Genomic DNA, 17,619 nt, shown 5'->3' with positions numbered 1-17,619 from the left:
GCAACACTACGTACTGTCGGTCGCCGTCACGCTACTGCCAAGATGGCGACCCACAGGAGCCGTGCTCTGTGGTCGCGGGTGATGCGGAGCTGCCGGCTCCCCGGGTTTCGTAGCTCCTGGCCCAGGGGCCCGCTGGGTGCGCGGCACGTGTCCCAAGAGAAGCAGGCAACGGAAACACATTTCGGGTTTGAGACTGTGTCGGAGGAGGAGAAGGGGGGCAAAGGTGAAAGGGGCGAGAGGGCGGACGGAGGGATCTATCTTTGATCTAGTTTCTTCTGCTCAGCTAGGAGTTGATTTAACGTCCTGTTGACTCGGATGCCGTAGCCTGTGTAGTCCTGACCTCCAAGGAGTCCACCTCCCCCCACCCCCAGCCTGACCCCGCAGAGCTTAGATGCCTCCTCTTGTTAAACACAGTAATTATCACTAAATCCCAAAAAGTGGGTGTTTATGATGTGCCAGGCACCATGCAGATATTATTCCCAATTTTCATTTCAACCTCCGAACAATGGTATTGTTATCCCCAAGTTACACATGAGGAAATTGAGACTTCGAGATTAAACAAGAACTTGCCCAATTTAATATAGTAAGTGGCTGAACCAGTCTTCCAACCCACTCTGGTGTGACTACAGAGCTCATGTTCTTCACCTCTTGCTAAAGGGTAGGGCCATTTTTTATAGAAAGGAAGGAGGAAACTATCTTCGCTGTGCCCCAGCTTCCAAATTGTATGAGTAGAAATAATAGTAACTTTTCTCTTAGAGTTATAATGAGGATTAGATTACTTCATACATTAAAATATTTTCAACAGTGCCTGGCACTTCGTAATTGCCCAATAAAGGTTAGATATTGTTGAGTAGTTTGTGTCCAGCATTGTGCTATAGGCATGTGAAAGGAAAGGACTGTTTTAAAACTCCAACTGTACCATTTATAATGGGGAAGGTATTATTTTAACTAAACCTTTTAACAGGTGGATATGGTGAGGCTCTGAGAGTTTCCTTCACTTGGCCTGTGGTCACCCAGGAAATAGAAAGAAACAATGGAATATCCCATCCTCTTAAAGACTACTACATTGTCTTACATCTGACCTCAGCCTTACTAAATACATAGCTCTACTGTAACTCTTTGAATATTGATTTTAAATTAACATTTATTTCACTGGAGTGAATCCCCAGAAAGTTAGGACAGTGGCTCCATTCATGTCTATATTTCAGTGGCTGATGCACATTAAAAGCTTGATAACTGCTTGTGAAATAAGGGAAGCCAAGTAAAACGATAGCAAACTTAAGGACTTGAAACCTTTTAGAATACTTTACATTAATTCTTGTAAATACCTTATAAGGTAGAGACTAACAGCCTGATATTATAGATGAAGACACTGTTGAAACAAAGATAGTAAGTCACTTGCCCAAGATTCTGCCAGTAAGTGGCAGAGCCAGGGATTTTAATCCAGGTGGGTTGCTTCCAAAATGATAATAATGCCTAACTTCTGTATTGTACTTTACAAAATATAAACAATATTTCACACACACAAGCAAGGAAAGGTTATCCACTGAGCTAAACATATAGCTCCCAGATGGAGACCCAACATTGAAGTACAGGCAGTCTTCCCTTTGCACAGTAGTGCAGGACTGTAAAAATGACCATGCATGCTGGAATCATGCACAGTGATACTAATAATAAATGGGAAAAATTACAACTGTTCTAGGACCTCTAAAAATTATTGAACATTGGGGGTTCCTGGCTGGCTCAGTCAGTGGCGCATGTGACTCTTGATCTCAGGGTCATGAGTTTAGGCCCCACATTGGGCATAGAGTTTACTTTAAAAAATTTAAAAATTATTGAACATCAAAAACTCTTTTTGTTAGTTATAAATGTATAGAGAAATGAAATAAATAGTAAAGTTAATACTTATTTAGCAAACTATTTTAAATTTAGGTTTAATTTTAACAATGTAATTAGAATTTTTAAATTTTAAGTTTGTTTTTTAATTAAATTAAAATTCTAATAAAAAATTAGAAACATTAAGTTGTTTTAGTCCTTCATAAAAAATATGTCCCAAGAGTAGTTTGAACAGTGTTTGCTACCTTCTGGTCATATAATTTATGATAGGGAGCAAGCATCTTCTCTATGCTTTGGCAAATTGTCGTACTCCTTTCTAAATTTTAATCAGCTTGTAAGATTTTATCCTTTCACTGTCAATGTCATGAAATATCTCCAAGAATTCCCCTAGGGTGAGATTTTTTGCTGGCATCATTTCCTCTGGGACATCTTCAACCTTTTCATTACAACCATATCCTCATTTATGTCCATAAATTCATCTTCACATAGTTCTTCTGGCTGCATATCTAGAGTCTCTCGAGCATCAGCATTCCCACAGTCAGCTGTTTCACCTATAACCCCATGGACATTTCACTTCCACTATTACCACTTTTCATTTCTTTGCAGTGCTTTCATTTTCGTTGGCCAATTTCCTCTTTTAATTATCTAGTTTTGTAAAATACCACGTGTTTAAAACTGAGAGATAAGGAGATAACACATCTACCTACTTTGCTATCTGTGTGTGAAGTGAATGACTGATGTGTAGTGACCTACCAAGTGCAAACTGAAAGAAGTGACATAATTGGTTACTGATCATGATGCGTGTCTGTTATTTACAGAGTGATTTATGGGCTGAAGAACTACCAGTGAAGTTTGTACTTTATGCAGTTACTCACAGTTAATACACCACTGCACATGAATGATGTTGCTGAGGGACTGGTGTTATTTAACTAAACCACAGTCACTGAAATTCATGTATATCGGAACCATGCAAAACAAAGATTGCTTATACTCGATGGGTTGAGCTGTAGTGTCCGTGAATACCCCAAAAACAAAACAAAAAAAAGCAAGCTTGGAGATCCTGGGGTTGAGAAAGGCATTCAAGATTGAGTTCAGGAGGAGCGCTTATAGTCTGCTGATTCAGCAGAGGACAGTGATGTTTTGGATCTATGCAGCACATTTCATTTAAGAAACAAAGCATATCCCCTTTACCTAATTCAGCCTTATGGCAGGGTGATAGGGAGCTGGCACTGAGGTTTTCATCTTATGGGCAGAGAAACAGGTATAAAGAAGTTAAATGTAGCCTGTGCTTCACAGTGCCTTAAGTAGTAATTCCTTCTCCCACTAGACCAGATTCCATATTCTCCCTTGATCCTGTCAGATTTATGAGATTTATGAGGGCCCTCTGCAGTGTGGCTTGGCCCTGATTCACATCTTGCCATTCATCTGCCCACCTTATTGTACCTGAGCTTTTTCTCTGTGATCCAGGCAGGGATGAGCTCAGGCCTTCCCATCCATTAGTTACGTATTTCTAATGATTCTGTTGTTTTTCTATTATAATAACCATTAGAAAAATTCCATACTCCCCCATCCTCTAAGAAATGGAAACCTACTTAGTACCAAGTAGGTGCATGGGGTAGTGGTCCTAGGTAAAGGTAACTAAGACAGCAGAAAAGAGGTTGGTTTCTCACATGAAAATAACTAAAGCCTTTTTAAAAAGAGGTTAAAGGGCAGATTTGGGCATCAAGCAGTATAACTTAACTTTACCTGACAAAGATGGGCAACTTCAGGGGAGAAAAGCTTCCTCCTCTCTCATTTAGGAGTTCCCCTAGTTGATCTTGTTAATAGCACAATTGTGTTGTATTTCTCCTATGTCAGTCTATCATGTGTTTGAAAGTGTGGCCAAGAAGTATGATGTGATGAATGATATGATGAGTTTTGGTATCCATCGTATTTGGAAGGATTTACTGCTCTCGAAGATGCACCCGTTTCCTGGGACCCAGCTGCTCGATGTTGCTGGAGGCACAGGTAATGTCCCGTCGAGTATCCTCAAGTATTGCTGAGCACCTTTTGTAGAAATTAGTGTCTCTTGTTGGAATGAGCTAGCTTATCTACCATTAGGCTGAAGATGGTAATTGAAAATCAGCACACTCCTGGGGCGCCTGAGTGGCTCAGTCGTTAAGCGTCTGCCTTTGTCTCAGGTCATGATCCCAGAGTCCTGGGATCCAGCCCCGCATCAGGTGTGTATTCCCTGCTCTGCTGGAAGCCTGCTTCTCTCTCTCCCACTCCCCCTGCTTGTGTTTCTGCTCTCGCTGTCTCTCTCCCTCTGTCAAATGAATAAATAAAATCTTAAAAGAAAATCAGCACACTCCTAAGAAAGGTTTACTCTTTTTAACTAAATGTCACTCAAAAGCACAAAATATCAGCTTTATGCCTGTCATTTTTCTAAAATGCACAGGGTTACAAAGTAAAAAAGATCACTTCTTTACTCCAGTGACATCTCACCATGTGAATGACTTTTATTTTGTTTAACTTTAATCCACTTTCCCTCTTTCTTTGGGGCGGGGATGCCTTTTCTCATATTCCATAAGCTTTCTGCCTAATCCATTATCATATCAGAAATCAAAAGCTCAATTGTTTATACATGGTCCTTTGTTACTTGGTGCACACTAGATATCTGGGGAGAAAAATGTCATGGGTTTCTACAATGCATCTTGGTGATGTTATTACATGGTTAATGTACATGTTAAATTACATTAGAATAATGGGTCATATAATGTAATAATGTGATAATCTATACCAATAGAATAATATAGAATAAGAAATGACAGAAGAACAATCTCCATGTGTGAAACATGTTTATGTGTGGCTTTGTTGGTGTGGTCTTCTCCCCAGTGGAAACTCAGAAGGGAGTAAGACACCTTGCTCAATGGAGGACAATTTATTTATTTATTTATTTATTTATTTATTATGTTATGTTAATCACCATGCATTACATCATTAGTTTTTTTTTTAAAGATTTTATTTATTTATTTGACAGAGCGAGAGAGCACAAGCAGGGGGGGCAGTAGAAGGAGAGGGAGAGGGCGCCTGGGTGGCTCAGTTGGTTAAGCGACTGCCTTCGGCTCAGGTCATGATCCTGGAGTCCCTGGATCGAGTCCCGCATCGGGCTCCCTGCTCGGCAGGGAGTCTGCTTCTCCCTCTGACCCTCCCCCATCTCATGTGCTTTCTCTCTCTCTCATTCTCTCTCTCAAATAAAATAATCTTAAAAAAAAAAAAAAGAAAAAGAAACCTCCCTTAACTTTAAAAAAAAAGAAGGAGAGGGAGAAGCAGGCTTCCCGCCAAGCAAGGAGCCCGATGCGGGGCTCGATCCCAGGACCCTGGGATCATGACCTGAGCTGAAGGCAGATGCTTAATCATCTGAGCCACCCAGGTGCCCCTTACATCATTAGTTTTTGATGTAGTGTTCCATGAGTCATTGTTTGCTCAATGGAGGACAATCTAACAGAATCTATTAAAATCTAAAATCTTTTATAGTCTAGGATATAATTCTAAATCTCACATATCTAGTCTAAAAAAAAAAAACTTGCACAAAGGGCTCAGTCAGAGCTGCCTACATCTGTGCCTTCACCTGCAGCGTTACTACATGCTGCCAACTGCCCATTTAGAAAATGTAATTGGAAGGTAATTCCATGTATTAAAAAAGACATTTTAAAAATATATAGCTACAAATATGCTCACTGCATCATTTTTAGTAGTAGTGAAAACTTGGAAATAACCTATTTCTGCCTCAGTAAAGAAATTGTTTTAAATTAAGGTACACCCATTCTATGAAATATCATGTAGCTATTTAAAGAATGTGGAAAACCTATAAGTACTGATGGAAGGTTCTCAAAGACATATTCAGTGGGAAGAGAAAGAAAACAAGTTGTATAACTATGTGTATAATATGATCCCCGTGTATGTTAAGTTGTTTCATATAAAATATTTAAATATATAGGAAAGGGACTGGAGAATACCTAATTTGTTGAAGACTCTAGAAAAACTTAAGGATATATTTCTTGCAACTGGTGTTAGAAAAACAAAGACAACATTATAAGAAAGGAAATGTGATCCTAGAAAGCACTGTCTTGGCCCAAACAGTATTTACCTGGTCACAATAACATAAACACTTTTCAGCTTTTAGACTCCAGCAAAGCACAGAAGACATAATTATAGCTACTGAACAAACAGTATGTTATCAGTCTTGACAGTGTAAAAGTGCACACAGAAGGTTGAAAGGAGTCAAGAGGTACCATCTGTAATCTATTTCATCTATTGATGAAAAAGCATAGATGCTTCTCCCTCTCCCACTCCCCCGCTTGTGTTCCCTCTCTCGCTGTGTCTCTCTGTCAAATAAATAAATAAAATCTTTAAAAAAAATAAAAATAAAATCTTAAAAAAAGGATATTAGAAGTTAAAAAAATGTTTTTTTTTTAAAGATTTTATTTATTTGTTAGAGCACAAGCAGGGAGAAGCAGCAGGCAGAGGGAGAAGCAGGCTCGCTGTTGAGCAAGGAGCCCAACGCAGGACTCGATCCCAGGACCCAGAGATCATGACCTGAGCCAAAGGCAGACGCTTAACTGAGCCACCCAGGCGTCCCAATTTTTTTTTTTAGGTTACCATAGAAATGAAGAGAAACTTCAATTTTTGGATACTCCTCAAATCTTGTACCTTTTCACCCTCTTTGGGTTTTGGAAATGTTGGATTTTTGCGTGTGTTTCTGTTTGTGTTTGCATCTTCCTCCTGTTGGCTTCCCACAGGTGACATTGCATTCCGGTTCCTTAATTATGTCCACGAACAGCATAAGGGAAAGCAGAAGAGGCAGTTACGGGCCCAGCAAAATTTATCCTGGGAAGAAATTGCCAAAAAGTACCAAAGTGAAGAGGATCCCTTAGGCGGTTCCCGGGTCGTGGTCTGTGACATCAACAAGGAGATGCTAAAGATTGGAAAGCAGAAAGCCCGTGCTCAAGGACACAAAGCTGGTAAATCCTATGGCAAGTAGACACAGTGGCAATGTTTGTGTGTTTATGAAGTAAGATGGGATATAGAAAAGGTTGAAGTGCTTTATTTTCAAAAACATATAGATAGGCAGGAGTCGAAGATAATTTGTGTGCCTGAATCCAGTTCGTGTGCTGTTATGTACATTATTTCGGCAACCCAGGGAGTTAGTGTGATTATCAGCCCCATGTGATGGAGCTGATAACCAAAGCCCAAAGAGCTGCTTGAGTAAAGTGCCTCTGCTCAAGTAACACAACTTTTAAACGGCAGATCCCAAATCGGAGCTGAGTCTTGGGATCTTAGCTCTTGGACTCTGAGACGGAAGTTTTGCTTTCAATTCCCAGCAACTCCCTGCTGACCCCAATGTCCTGTTTTGGACCCATCCTAATCCCCGTCAGTACTCAGAGGGTTTGACACGTGTGGAAGCTGGGAAGGTGCTCTGCCCTTAACTGGGGAACTTGCACTTCAGACACAAGCTCTTACAACCTTCAGGCTCTGCCTCCGCTTCCAGGTTAGGCTCTTTGCTGGACGTGCTCCAGAGCTCCCTGCTGGGTTGGCTAAGGCTTTATCGGATCTGCATTGAGGTCTACAGGCTTTCCCCACTCAGTCTTGCTTCCTCTTCCTTTTATCCAACCCCAGGTGTTCTCCCTTACCCCACCCCCCCACCCCCGCCAAGGAAAACCCCTTTTGCACTCCTCCCTCATCTGGGCATCTGTTCCTCTGAGGGCCCAGGTGATAGAATTAAAGAAACCCCCGAAACAGTATTCCTGTCAGCAGCAGATAGGAGAGTGACTGCATGTCTCTGGGAACCCACTGCAATCTGAAAATTGACAGTTTGTGCCTGAGCTTAAAGATGTAGATTTCACATTTTGCTGTTTGTTTTCATCTCTTAAAATACTGCCCCCCCCCCCAACTTTATCAAGTAGAAGTAAGGATGTGGCAGGCTCTCTGGAGCCACTGCCCTGGCCTCTCCCTAGCTGGCCGAGCACTGCGGGCAGCCACTGTGAGGCAGTGGTCTGGGACCAAGAAAATAAAGGTCCTCAGGTCAACCTCAGCGGTCCTGTGCTCCGCCCCCCCAGAAGTGAGTATGGTTATTTTAGTTCAGTTCTTCCTCCTCTGCCCCCCACCCCCAGAACGAGCTGCCTAGACAGACCACAGCCCACTTGGCCTCCAAGATGAAGGGCTCTTTTGTTAACCCTCAGTGCTGATCAGAAAGCAGACAGTCCCTAGTGTTTTTAGACAAAGGCACTATGTTTCCTTACTCCTACTGAAAAACGTGTTTCCCTTCCCTCTGGTGCTCAGCCATAAGGAATGGAGAACAAGGATAGAAATGATAGGCAATGCTCCATTTCTGGAATCATCCCTTCCATAGCATAGCTTGTCCTTCAGCCTCTCCTCACTGCCAAGACAAATCCACTGGTGTATGAATTATTAAGTGCTGCATAGGCCAGTTTTCCTTATCTTTCCTCCTTGCTTCATCAATGTCCAACAATGATGTCTTTGTAAAAAATATCACGAAGAAAAGAGTTGAAACTAAGGAGGATCCTAGAAATTATTTTGTAATAGTAAGTTAATGAGAAAGGTATGTTTATGTATAGCAATCTTGTGTGTTTTATTTACATCTTATGTGGATGGAGCACTTCCTCCCCAAATGGAAGTTCTGAGGGCAGGAGCTTTTTTTTTTTTTTAAGATTTTATTTATTTATTTGACAGAGTTAGCGAGAGCAGAACACAAGCAGGGGGAGCGGGAGAGGGAGAGGCAGGCTTCCTGTCAAGCAGGGAGCCCGACGTGACCCGGGGCTCAATCTGGGATCATGACCTGAGCTGAATGCAGAAGCTTAATGACTGAGCCACCCAGGCGCCCCTTGAGGGCAGGAGCTTTAAAAAAATTATTTGAGGGGTGCCTGGGCTCAGTTGGTTAAGTGTCTACCTTTGGCTCAGGTCATGATCCTGGGGTCCTGGGATCCAGCCCTGCCTGGGCTCCCTGCTCAGTGGGGAGCCTGCTTCTCCCTCTCCCTCTACCACTCCCCCTGCTTGTGCTCTCTCAGGCGTACTCTCTCTTAAATAAATAAATAAATAAATAAATAAATAAATAAATAAATAAAATCTTTTTTTTTTTATAAAGATTTTATTTATTTGACAGAGAGACATAGGGAGAGAAGGAACACAAGCAGGGGGAGTGGGAGAGGGAGAAGCAGGCTTCCGGCAGAGCAGGGAGCCCGATGCGGGCCCCAATCCCAGGACCGCGGGATCATGACCTGAGCCCAAGGCAGAAGCTTAACGACTGAGCCACCCAGGCGCCCCATAAATAAATCTTTAAAAAAAAATTATTTGAGGGGTGCCTGGGTGGCTTGGTTGGGCGGCTGCCTTCGGCTCGGGTCATAATCCTGGAGTCCTGGGATCGGGCCCTGCATCGGGCTCCCTGCTTGGCAGGAGGCCTGCTCCTCCCTCTCCTACTCCCCCTGCTTGTGTTCCCTCTCTTCCTGTCTCTCTCTCTCTCTGTTAATTAAATATTTTTTAAAAGTATTTGATAGGTTATAAAAGTGATATATCTGAGAGAATTGTGGATTTTGCAAAAGTATTAAGAAGAAAGTAAATGTTACCTATAATTCCAACATCAAGAGATGCTTCCAGTATTTTAATGTATTTCCTTCCTAGCTTTTCCTAATCATTTCCTTTTTATAAAATTGAAGACTTCCTGTATATACAATTTAGTATCCTGCCCTAACTCAGCATTGTATCATGAGATGCCCACGTCATTAAAAATTCGTTAAATTTATTATTTATGATATTCTCCTGTATGGATGTGAATCACGAAGATTCACATGACCAATTTACATAACCAGCAACCAATTGATCTTTCACTTTTTTCTAAAGCTTTTGCACAGAACACAGCATTGTGACATCCTTATTTGTAAATTTTTGCATGCATTTGTTAATTTTTACCTTCTATATAACCTCGGACAAGTGTTTAAACTCTCCAGATCTCAATTACCTTATCTAGAAAATGGTAGAATAAAAACCACCTTGTAGTAGGAGGTAATATACCATAGCTATTGAAAACACAGGCCCTGGGATAAAACAACCTGAGTTCCAATCCATCTGGGTGATCTTGGGCAAGGTGCTTTCATCTTCCTGATACTCAGCTTGGCTCACATAAAACATGAGGATGATAGTAGGAGCTATCCCATGGAGTTAGTATGGGAATGTGATAAGGTAATGTGTGTAAGGTGATAATATAGACCCTGCCATCAAGGGCTCAGAGCAGTTGCTATGATGATGATGATGTCATCAACATCATCCTCCTAAAAATCAAAAAGCTGGTTCAAAGGATATGGTTTTTGGTGTTTTTTTTTTTGAAAGATTCATTTATTTATTTGAGAGAGTGTGTGTGAGCTGGGGGAGGGGCAAAGGGAAAGGGAGAGGGGAAGCAGACACCCTGCTGAGCACAGAGCTCCACAGAGGGCTAGATCTCCAAGACCTCCATCATCACCAGATCACGACCTGAGCCGAAACTAAGAGTCCACTGCTTAATCGACTGCTGAGCCACCCAGGCACCCCACGGTATGGTTATTTTTAAGGGTTTTGTTAAATACTGCTACTTTGCTTTCCAGGAAGGCTTTCATTTACTTTCCTCTGTAGAGCCTTCCTTCTATATTGCATTTTATGTCTAATTTGCTGCAAGTTGAACAATGTTAAAGCCGAATCAGGATCCTTTAGTAGACGTAGCTACCCTGTTATGGGGTTCCCTTCGGTGTTTTCTGAACTTGTGACCAGATTTACGGTCTAGACACTTTGATTCTCCAATAGAACCAATATAACTAGGCTAAATTCCATACTTAGAATACTTCCAGTGATGCTCTGAAGTTGGTACTATTATTAACTCCATCTTACAGATGAGGAAACCAAGGCAAAGTAGTTTATTCAAGATTATACAGCTAGGGCGCCTGGGTGGCTCAGTCGTTAAGCATCTGCCTTCGCCTCAGGTCATGATCCCGGGGTCCTGGGATTGAGCCCCGCATCGGGCTCCCTGCTCGGTGGGAAGCCTGCTCCTCCCTCTCCCACTCCCCCTGCTTGTGTTCCCGCTCTCGCTGCCTCTCTCTATGTCAAATAAATAAATAAAATCTTTAAAAAAAAAAAAAGATTATACAGCTAATAAATGTGAATAAAGCTGGAATTGAAATCCTGGCAGTCTAAACCCCAAGACCTGGGATCTTAACCATGGTACTTTACACAAACAGTTGGGTAAAAATTGCTTGAGGGTGGGCATAACTAAGTATTCATCAGGTTCTTCTCTGAGACCCATGGGGGAAGAACTTCCTGCTAAACTTGAAGAAATTCAGATTCTCAGGCCGAAGTGACACCGTGAAGACAGCGGCCAGGAACCCAGTGATGAAGGCAGATGTGTGATGGTTTCTGATACCACACGTATGGTTTTCTCCAGCACCAAACTGTTCTCCAATTCTCCCACACCAACTACGTGTGCAATAATTCAGCTCAATTCTGACACTGACTCCCAGAGTTAGTCTCAGATTCCAGACTGCCCCCACTTCAGAAGTCAGCCATCAATGGGGTGTGCAGGCTGCCCACACTTCAACCTGGCTGACTGCAAATTGGGGGATTCCCACAATGCCCTCCTCAGGTTTGACAGTTCACTGGGTACATAAGAGACAGCGACCCAGACTGAGACCAGAAATGATTTTCTCTTTCAGGACTTGCTTGGGTATTGGGAGATGCTGAAGAACTGCCCTTTGATGATGACAAGTTTGATGTTTACACTATTGCCTTTGGGATCCGGAATGTCACACACATTGATCAGGTATATATGGCTGCATCTTTAGCTTGTGTGACTCTTGTGCTATGAGATCTCCTGGAGCGGCCCCACAAAAAATGAGGAAAGAGGGAGGGATTCTTCTCCCCGCCCAGCTCTTGAATGGAATGACTATTTCCGGCTTAGGGGTTTCAATCCTTGAAGTTGCCAATTTTCCTAGTCACAAAATTGAAAAAGACCAAAACCACAGAGCAGATCCCCATAGAAGCCTTTGTTGCTTGGGTTGGTATTCACATCTTTGAGCTGTCAGTCATGCTTTGGCATTCCATCTGTTTCTGCTCACTTGTGAAGCTGTCTGAGCCTGTGAGTTTGCAGATCAGAGGCGTTTCTAAAGCCAACACAGAAGGCACTCAAACACTTATTTTGGCAGAAGGTACCTAGAGTCATGGGTTCCTCTATAGGGAGAAGGGAACATTTAGCTCTTAATCTTTTTTTTTTTTTTTAAGATTTTTATCTTTAAGTAATCTCTGCACCCAACATGGGGCTCCGACTCCCAACCTGAGATCAAAAGCTCTACCGACTAATCTAGCCAGGCACCCCCTAATGCAGCTCTTCTTCATTTCTACTTCAATATTCTATCCCAAAGCATTTGAAGACAATGTGCAAGGCACCACATTTTGTTTTTGTAATGGAGGGCTCCAGTTACCTGGTTCCTCTGCTTTCGGTGAGACATCTACTTCAGCTTGGTTTTTATGACCTGCCCCTTGTATGCAGCCAGCTTATTAGTTCTTCTAATTAAAAAAAAATTTTTGAGTAGGTTCAGAGTACAAAAGGGCATGTCAGTGAAAGTATGCCTCCCACCCCTGTGACCCAACCATTCAGTGCCTCCTCTCCCTCCCTCCAATCACCAATTTTTTGTGTACCTTTGCAGAGATGTTTGGTGAATATTAAATGTTTTGCTTTTTCTTTTTTTTATACAAATATTAGCATATGAAATTTGCCCATTGCTTTCTTTCCCTTAAAAATATATCTTGGGAGATTTTTCCATGTCAGTGCATAAAGAGCCCTGGCTCTTCCTTTTTTTAAATAGCTGCATAGATTCCATTTATATAGACATTCCATTACTTTTTTAAAAAGATTTTATTTATTTATCTGACAGAGACACAGCGAGAGGGAACACAAGCAGGGTTAGTGGGAGAGGGAGAAGCAGGCTTCCTGCGGAGCAGGGAGCCCGATGCAGGGCTTGATCCCAGGACCTCTTGGGATCATGACCTGAGCCAAAGGCATATGCTTAACGACTGAGCCACCCAGGCGCCCCTGGACATTCCATAATTTAACCAGTATTTAACCAGTATCTCATTAATAGTTAAGATGCTTCTAATCTTGTGCTGTTCAAACAGTGCTGCAGGGAATAACCTATACGCATGTCATCTCTACAATAGATGCTTTTTTTTTTTTTTGGAGGGTGGGAAGGGGCAGGAGAGGGAGAATCTTAAGCAGGTCCCACGCCCAGCATGGAGACTGATCTCATGACCCTGAGACCTTGACCTGAGCCAAAATTGTCAGATGCTTAACTGAGCCAGCCAGGTGCCCCTACAACAGATGCATTTCTATAAGATAGTTTCCTTGAAGTAAAATTCCTAGATCAAAGAGGATATCCATTGTGATTTAAATGAGTAATTGTAGGGGCACCTGGCTGGCTCTGTTGGTAAAGGGTGCAACTCTTGATCTCGGGGTTTTAAGTTCAAACCCCATGGTGGGCAAAGAGTTTACTTAAAAAAAAACAAAGAAAAAAAGAAAACCTCGAATGAGCTTTTAATAAATAAATAATCAATAGACAATTGAGAAATTGGCCGCCATGTGATTGTACCAGTCTGAGTACTCCAAGTAACCCCTTCATGGGCAGCAGAATGCCTATAAAATTTAGGATATTGTAGGGTTATCTCTGCTGCTACAGCTTTCCAACTGAGAATGCCAAGGGATCTTTGGGAAATGCTGACTTTTATAATGCCCATCAAAAGTTAAAGCTGTTGTGGCCTCATGGAATTGAGTTCTGCTGAGGAGTGTGTTCTCTTGTTCCTTGTCTTGCTCAGGCACTCCAGGAAGCCCATCGAGTCCTGAAACCAGGAGGACGGTTTCTCTGCCTGGAGTTTAGTCAAGTGAACAATCCCCTCATATCCAGGTTGGCACTGTTAACAGGGCTTTATTCTCATTGGCTAGCCAGCGGTTCCCCATCCCAAAACGGACATAAAACAGCCAGTAAGCGATAAGCATGAACCTCATAGTTCAGAGTCTCTAAGGGTCAGTGCCACCTCAAAGTCAGCCAGTTCTGAATGACAACACCTAAGCCAGAAGAGTTTCAAACCAACAACCAGAGGCTCAGGTTGGCCCACAGATCTATTTTGTTTGATTCATTTTATTTTAAGAAATTGACTTACAGGTTTGTATTTAAAAATCAGGAAGTTTCACATAAAAATCTGAGTATCCAGCTTCACTTGAGGAACCATATAGGGCAGTGCTGAGCACTTATTCCCACGTGGCCGTAGTCAGAGCTGAGTAGTACCTGCCTCTTCTCCACTTTTATGCTACTTCCTAATTGCACCTGTCACCACATCCTCACTAGTCCCTACTGGTCTTACACGGGGCCCACATTACTTTCAGGGACTTGACCCCTATAGGCATTTGAATTTATAAATCCACGCTTAAACCTTCTTGCTTCTGCCCAGGGGGCATGTTGTAGTCTTAATCTTTTGCCTTTGTGTTTAGGCTTTATGATCTATATAGCTTCCAGGTCATTCCTGTCCTGGGAGAGGTCATTGCAGGAGATTGGAAGTCCTACCAATATCTTGTAGAAAGTATCCGACAGTTCCCATCTCAGGTACAAAACTTTGATATTTTACAACAAAGGCCCTAGAGTTTAAATCCAGGTGATCCTTGCTGTATCTTTGTGTTTTAGGAGGAATTCAAAGAGATGATAGAAGATGCAGGTTTTGAGAAGGTGACTTATGAAAGTCTCACATCAGGCATCGTGGCTATTCATTCTGGCTTCAAACTGTAACTCCTTTACCATTCTGGAGTGTGAACCAGTCCCATCCTGTCGAAAGCCTGAAACTGAAGGAGAATCTGGCTAGTGAGACCGGCCGCAGAACATCTCCTCTTAAGGTCATGTGCCTTGGACGCGTGTTCTGACGTGACCAGTCTCAAAGTGGAAGAAACAGATCCTACTGTCACCCTACTGCGGCTTTCACTAGGAGCTGCTTTAGGGCTTCTCCCAGAGATATTTGCTCTGTATTTTTTGCTCAACTCCTGCTAATTTTTCTTGGCTGTGCAGTGTGTGGTTAAGGTAAAACCAGCACTACTTCTCATTTTTGAAATGCATTTGTAGCTTCTCTGCTGGTGCTGCCTTCCACAGGGATGACGACTCATTTGAACCCAACAAGGATTTGAACCAGAAAACGTCCTAGCTGTACCTGAGTCAGTCTCTCAGCCTAGGACTAAGTCTGGGGCCGAAAACCAAGGCCCAAGTCAGAGTGCTAACAATCACAACTAGAATTATGAACTGAACCACTGAATGAGTTTACAGTTTGTGTGGTATTTATTTCTTCTTGGGTGGGGGAGTGAGGGAAATACATTTTTGTCATCACTCAGTCCTCTTCTACCAAAAACTACTATTGGATCCTCAGTGCCTGTCATGAAAAAAACCCTTGATGAAAGAATAAATGTTCCAGAAAACTCCTGCTTTTGTGTTTTATGTGGAGAGCTTCTTTATCAGAATACATTTGAAGGGTTTTATAGCCAAAAAAGAAAAAAAAAAACTTGAAAACAGTCCAGTCCAGTACCCTTTCAGTACTAAGGGGCAGAGCTGGGCAGAGTGCTTGTCTCCTTAATACAGTCCAATGTTTGATGTTGAAATGAGACCAAAAATATTTTGAATGTGGATTAAGCTTATGGTTTTTAAGGGGCTTTGCTAAGACATTGCAGAAAGCAAACTATGACTTGACTGGCCATTTGTTAATTGTGGGTAACTTAGTTCAAGGCTATTTCAAAAGCCTTTAGATATGCTGCCTCTAGGCCCAGCACAGTAAGGGTCTTGCTTTGCCCTATCATTGAAAAGCTTTCACACACAGCTATCTATATACAACCATCTCAAAGAACAGCAAAGAGCGTTAGACAAAGTGCTAAACATTAAAAAACTTTTAGCTTACTTTTTCAGCCAGCTGGAGCCTGTTGGCCTTTGAAATTAGAATTAACAAGGAGCAGATGCTGAAGGAATTTCATAAACCATCAACCCAATCCTATCTTCCTGGCGAAGTGATTTTTTTCACATCTGAATCAAAAAATAAAAGTTAAAACCTGCCACTTCCAGGCAGTAGATATGGGCCTGATAAATTAAAACCCCCAATGTCCAGCCATTTGTGGACTTAAATCAACTCCTAGGGTCTATTGCCAGAAGACTATTTGGAAGTAGGGCTAACTGAACAAGAATGATACAGCTTTGGGGGCTTCGAATAGAAACACAGGTCACCGAAGAGGGGAAGGAGCTAGAAAAAAGATGAATTATGGAACATCTTCAGTATGTTCATATAAATACAAACCTAAATCACCTCAGTTACACTCCTGTTCCACAGAACCTCATCCTTCTTTCCTGCAAAAAGCCGGGGGAAAATTTTTGTCCCATTTTAACTGCCACAATAAACAGGAAGACAATTTTTTGCCTCTTTACCCTGAAACGTTCCCAGTCCTAACCTAGCTCAACTTAATGATTCCTAAAACCCCAAGTTCTAGTAGTAATAATATCCCAAAGATGTTACAACCTAATGCTGTCTTTTTAAGATTTTATTTGACAGAGACGCAGCGAGAGAGGGAACACAAGCAGGAGTGGGAGAGGGAGAAGCAGGCTTCGTGCTGAGCAGGATGCCCGATGCAGGGCTCGGATCTTCAATCCCAGGACCCTGGGACCATGACCTGAGCCGAAGGCAGATGCCCAACAACTGAGCCACCCAGGCGCCCCCCTAATGCTGTCCTTAAGGTGGAGTCATTTCAACTCTATCCTCCCCTTCTGTGTAGCAGTAGCCTGGCTGCTCAGAAATCCTAATTGCACATCTCACAAAGTTTAAAACAAAAAAAGTGTTACCTTGTGTGAACACTGAAAACATAGGGAGACTAGAAAGTCAGGACCTTCCTTGCAACTTCCCAAGAGGAGTGTGGGTTGTTTCAGCCTCTGGCATATTTCCTTTATGCCTACGAAAGCCAAGTCTGCTATATTTGATTTTCTTCCTAGAAAAGACTTAAGTCTTCTTAAAATTGATAGCAGGAAACCTTTAATGAAGGTTACTTATCCACAGCTTTAATTGGGCCTTTTAATGAAAGCTTCAATTCACATTTAATTGTAACGGGGTTTCTAAGCATAGCTAGTTAAAGCAAAGCACAGCAGGCTTACACATTTAAATTCCTGCAGACTTTATTGGAATCACATGGAGGGCTGCTGCTCAACGTTCATTTTCCCTTTTAAGACCCCTTTTAATCTGAGTGTCCTTTTGGGACAGGGCAGGAAAAGGGGGTGGAGGCGAACAGCCTAGAGCCCAGCAAATTTCTCATTAGCTCAACTCAGTTATTGGCTTATTTTATAGCCAAAAAAAAAAAAACTTCGATAAAGTTCTACACATTCACCACCACCACCTGAGGCCCAAAGTCCAGAACACCCTCTTTTAATAAAATGAGCACTTAAGGATAGTATTTATCAGATTAGTAATGAGATTTAACCCAAAAGTTTCTGTGCCATGTGTTTCTTAACGTGCACTTCTGAGCAGTATTCTTCCATGCACGACAGCTGCAGGATGGGCGAGAGTAAAGACTCAAGATGAGCACTATGAATAGACTAGTCTATTACATCCCACAGAAACTCACTTCAAGGACTGACCCCCACTAACCTACTCAAGATTAAGTGATAAGCCATTTTCAACCCTAGATTTGAACAAATCGTAACTAACACA

At 42.2% G+C, this 17,619-nt stretch overlaps 1 protein-coding gene across 4 annotated transcripts; it reads left to right on the top strand.

Moving 5' to 3' along the window:
• Positions 1–25: 25 nt before the first annotated feature.
• On the top strand, positions 26–15,362 carry COQ5 (coenzyme Q5, methyltransferase). Of its 4 annotated transcripts, none has more exons than XM_027577329.1 (7): positions 26–223; positions 3,694–3,843; positions 6,618–6,839; positions 11,568–11,674; positions 13,720–13,808; positions 14,393–14,504; positions 14,583–15,362. In XM_027577329.1, the coding sequence occupies exons 1-7, from the start codon at positions 43–45 to the stop codon at positions 14,682–14,684; spliced, it is 963 nt and encodes a 320-aa protein (XP_027433130.1). In that variant the 5' UTR covers positions 26–42; the 3' UTR covers positions 14,685–15,362. The 4 variants fall into 4 exon arrangements, with proteins under 4 accessions (XP_027433130.1, XP_027433131.1, XP_027433129.1 ...); XM_027577330.1 differs by having other exon boundaries at positions 6,618–6,851; positions 14,411–14,504; XM_027577328.1 differs by having other exon boundaries at positions 6,618–6,851.
• The last annotated feature ends 2,257 nt before the right edge of the window (positions 15,363–17,619 follow it).

The sequence above is a fragment of the Zalophus californianus genome, chromosome 14 (genome assembly GCF_009762305.2).
Source record: "Zalophus californianus isolate mZalCal1 chromosome 14, mZalCal1.pri.v2, whole genome shotgun sequence".
Taxonomy (NCBI): Eukaryota; Metazoa; Chordata; class Mammalia; order Carnivora; family Otariidae; genus Zalophus; species Zalophus californianus.
The sequence above is the reverse complement of the archived record's forward strand: the minus strand, read 5'-3'. Positions and strand labels throughout refer to the sequence as shown.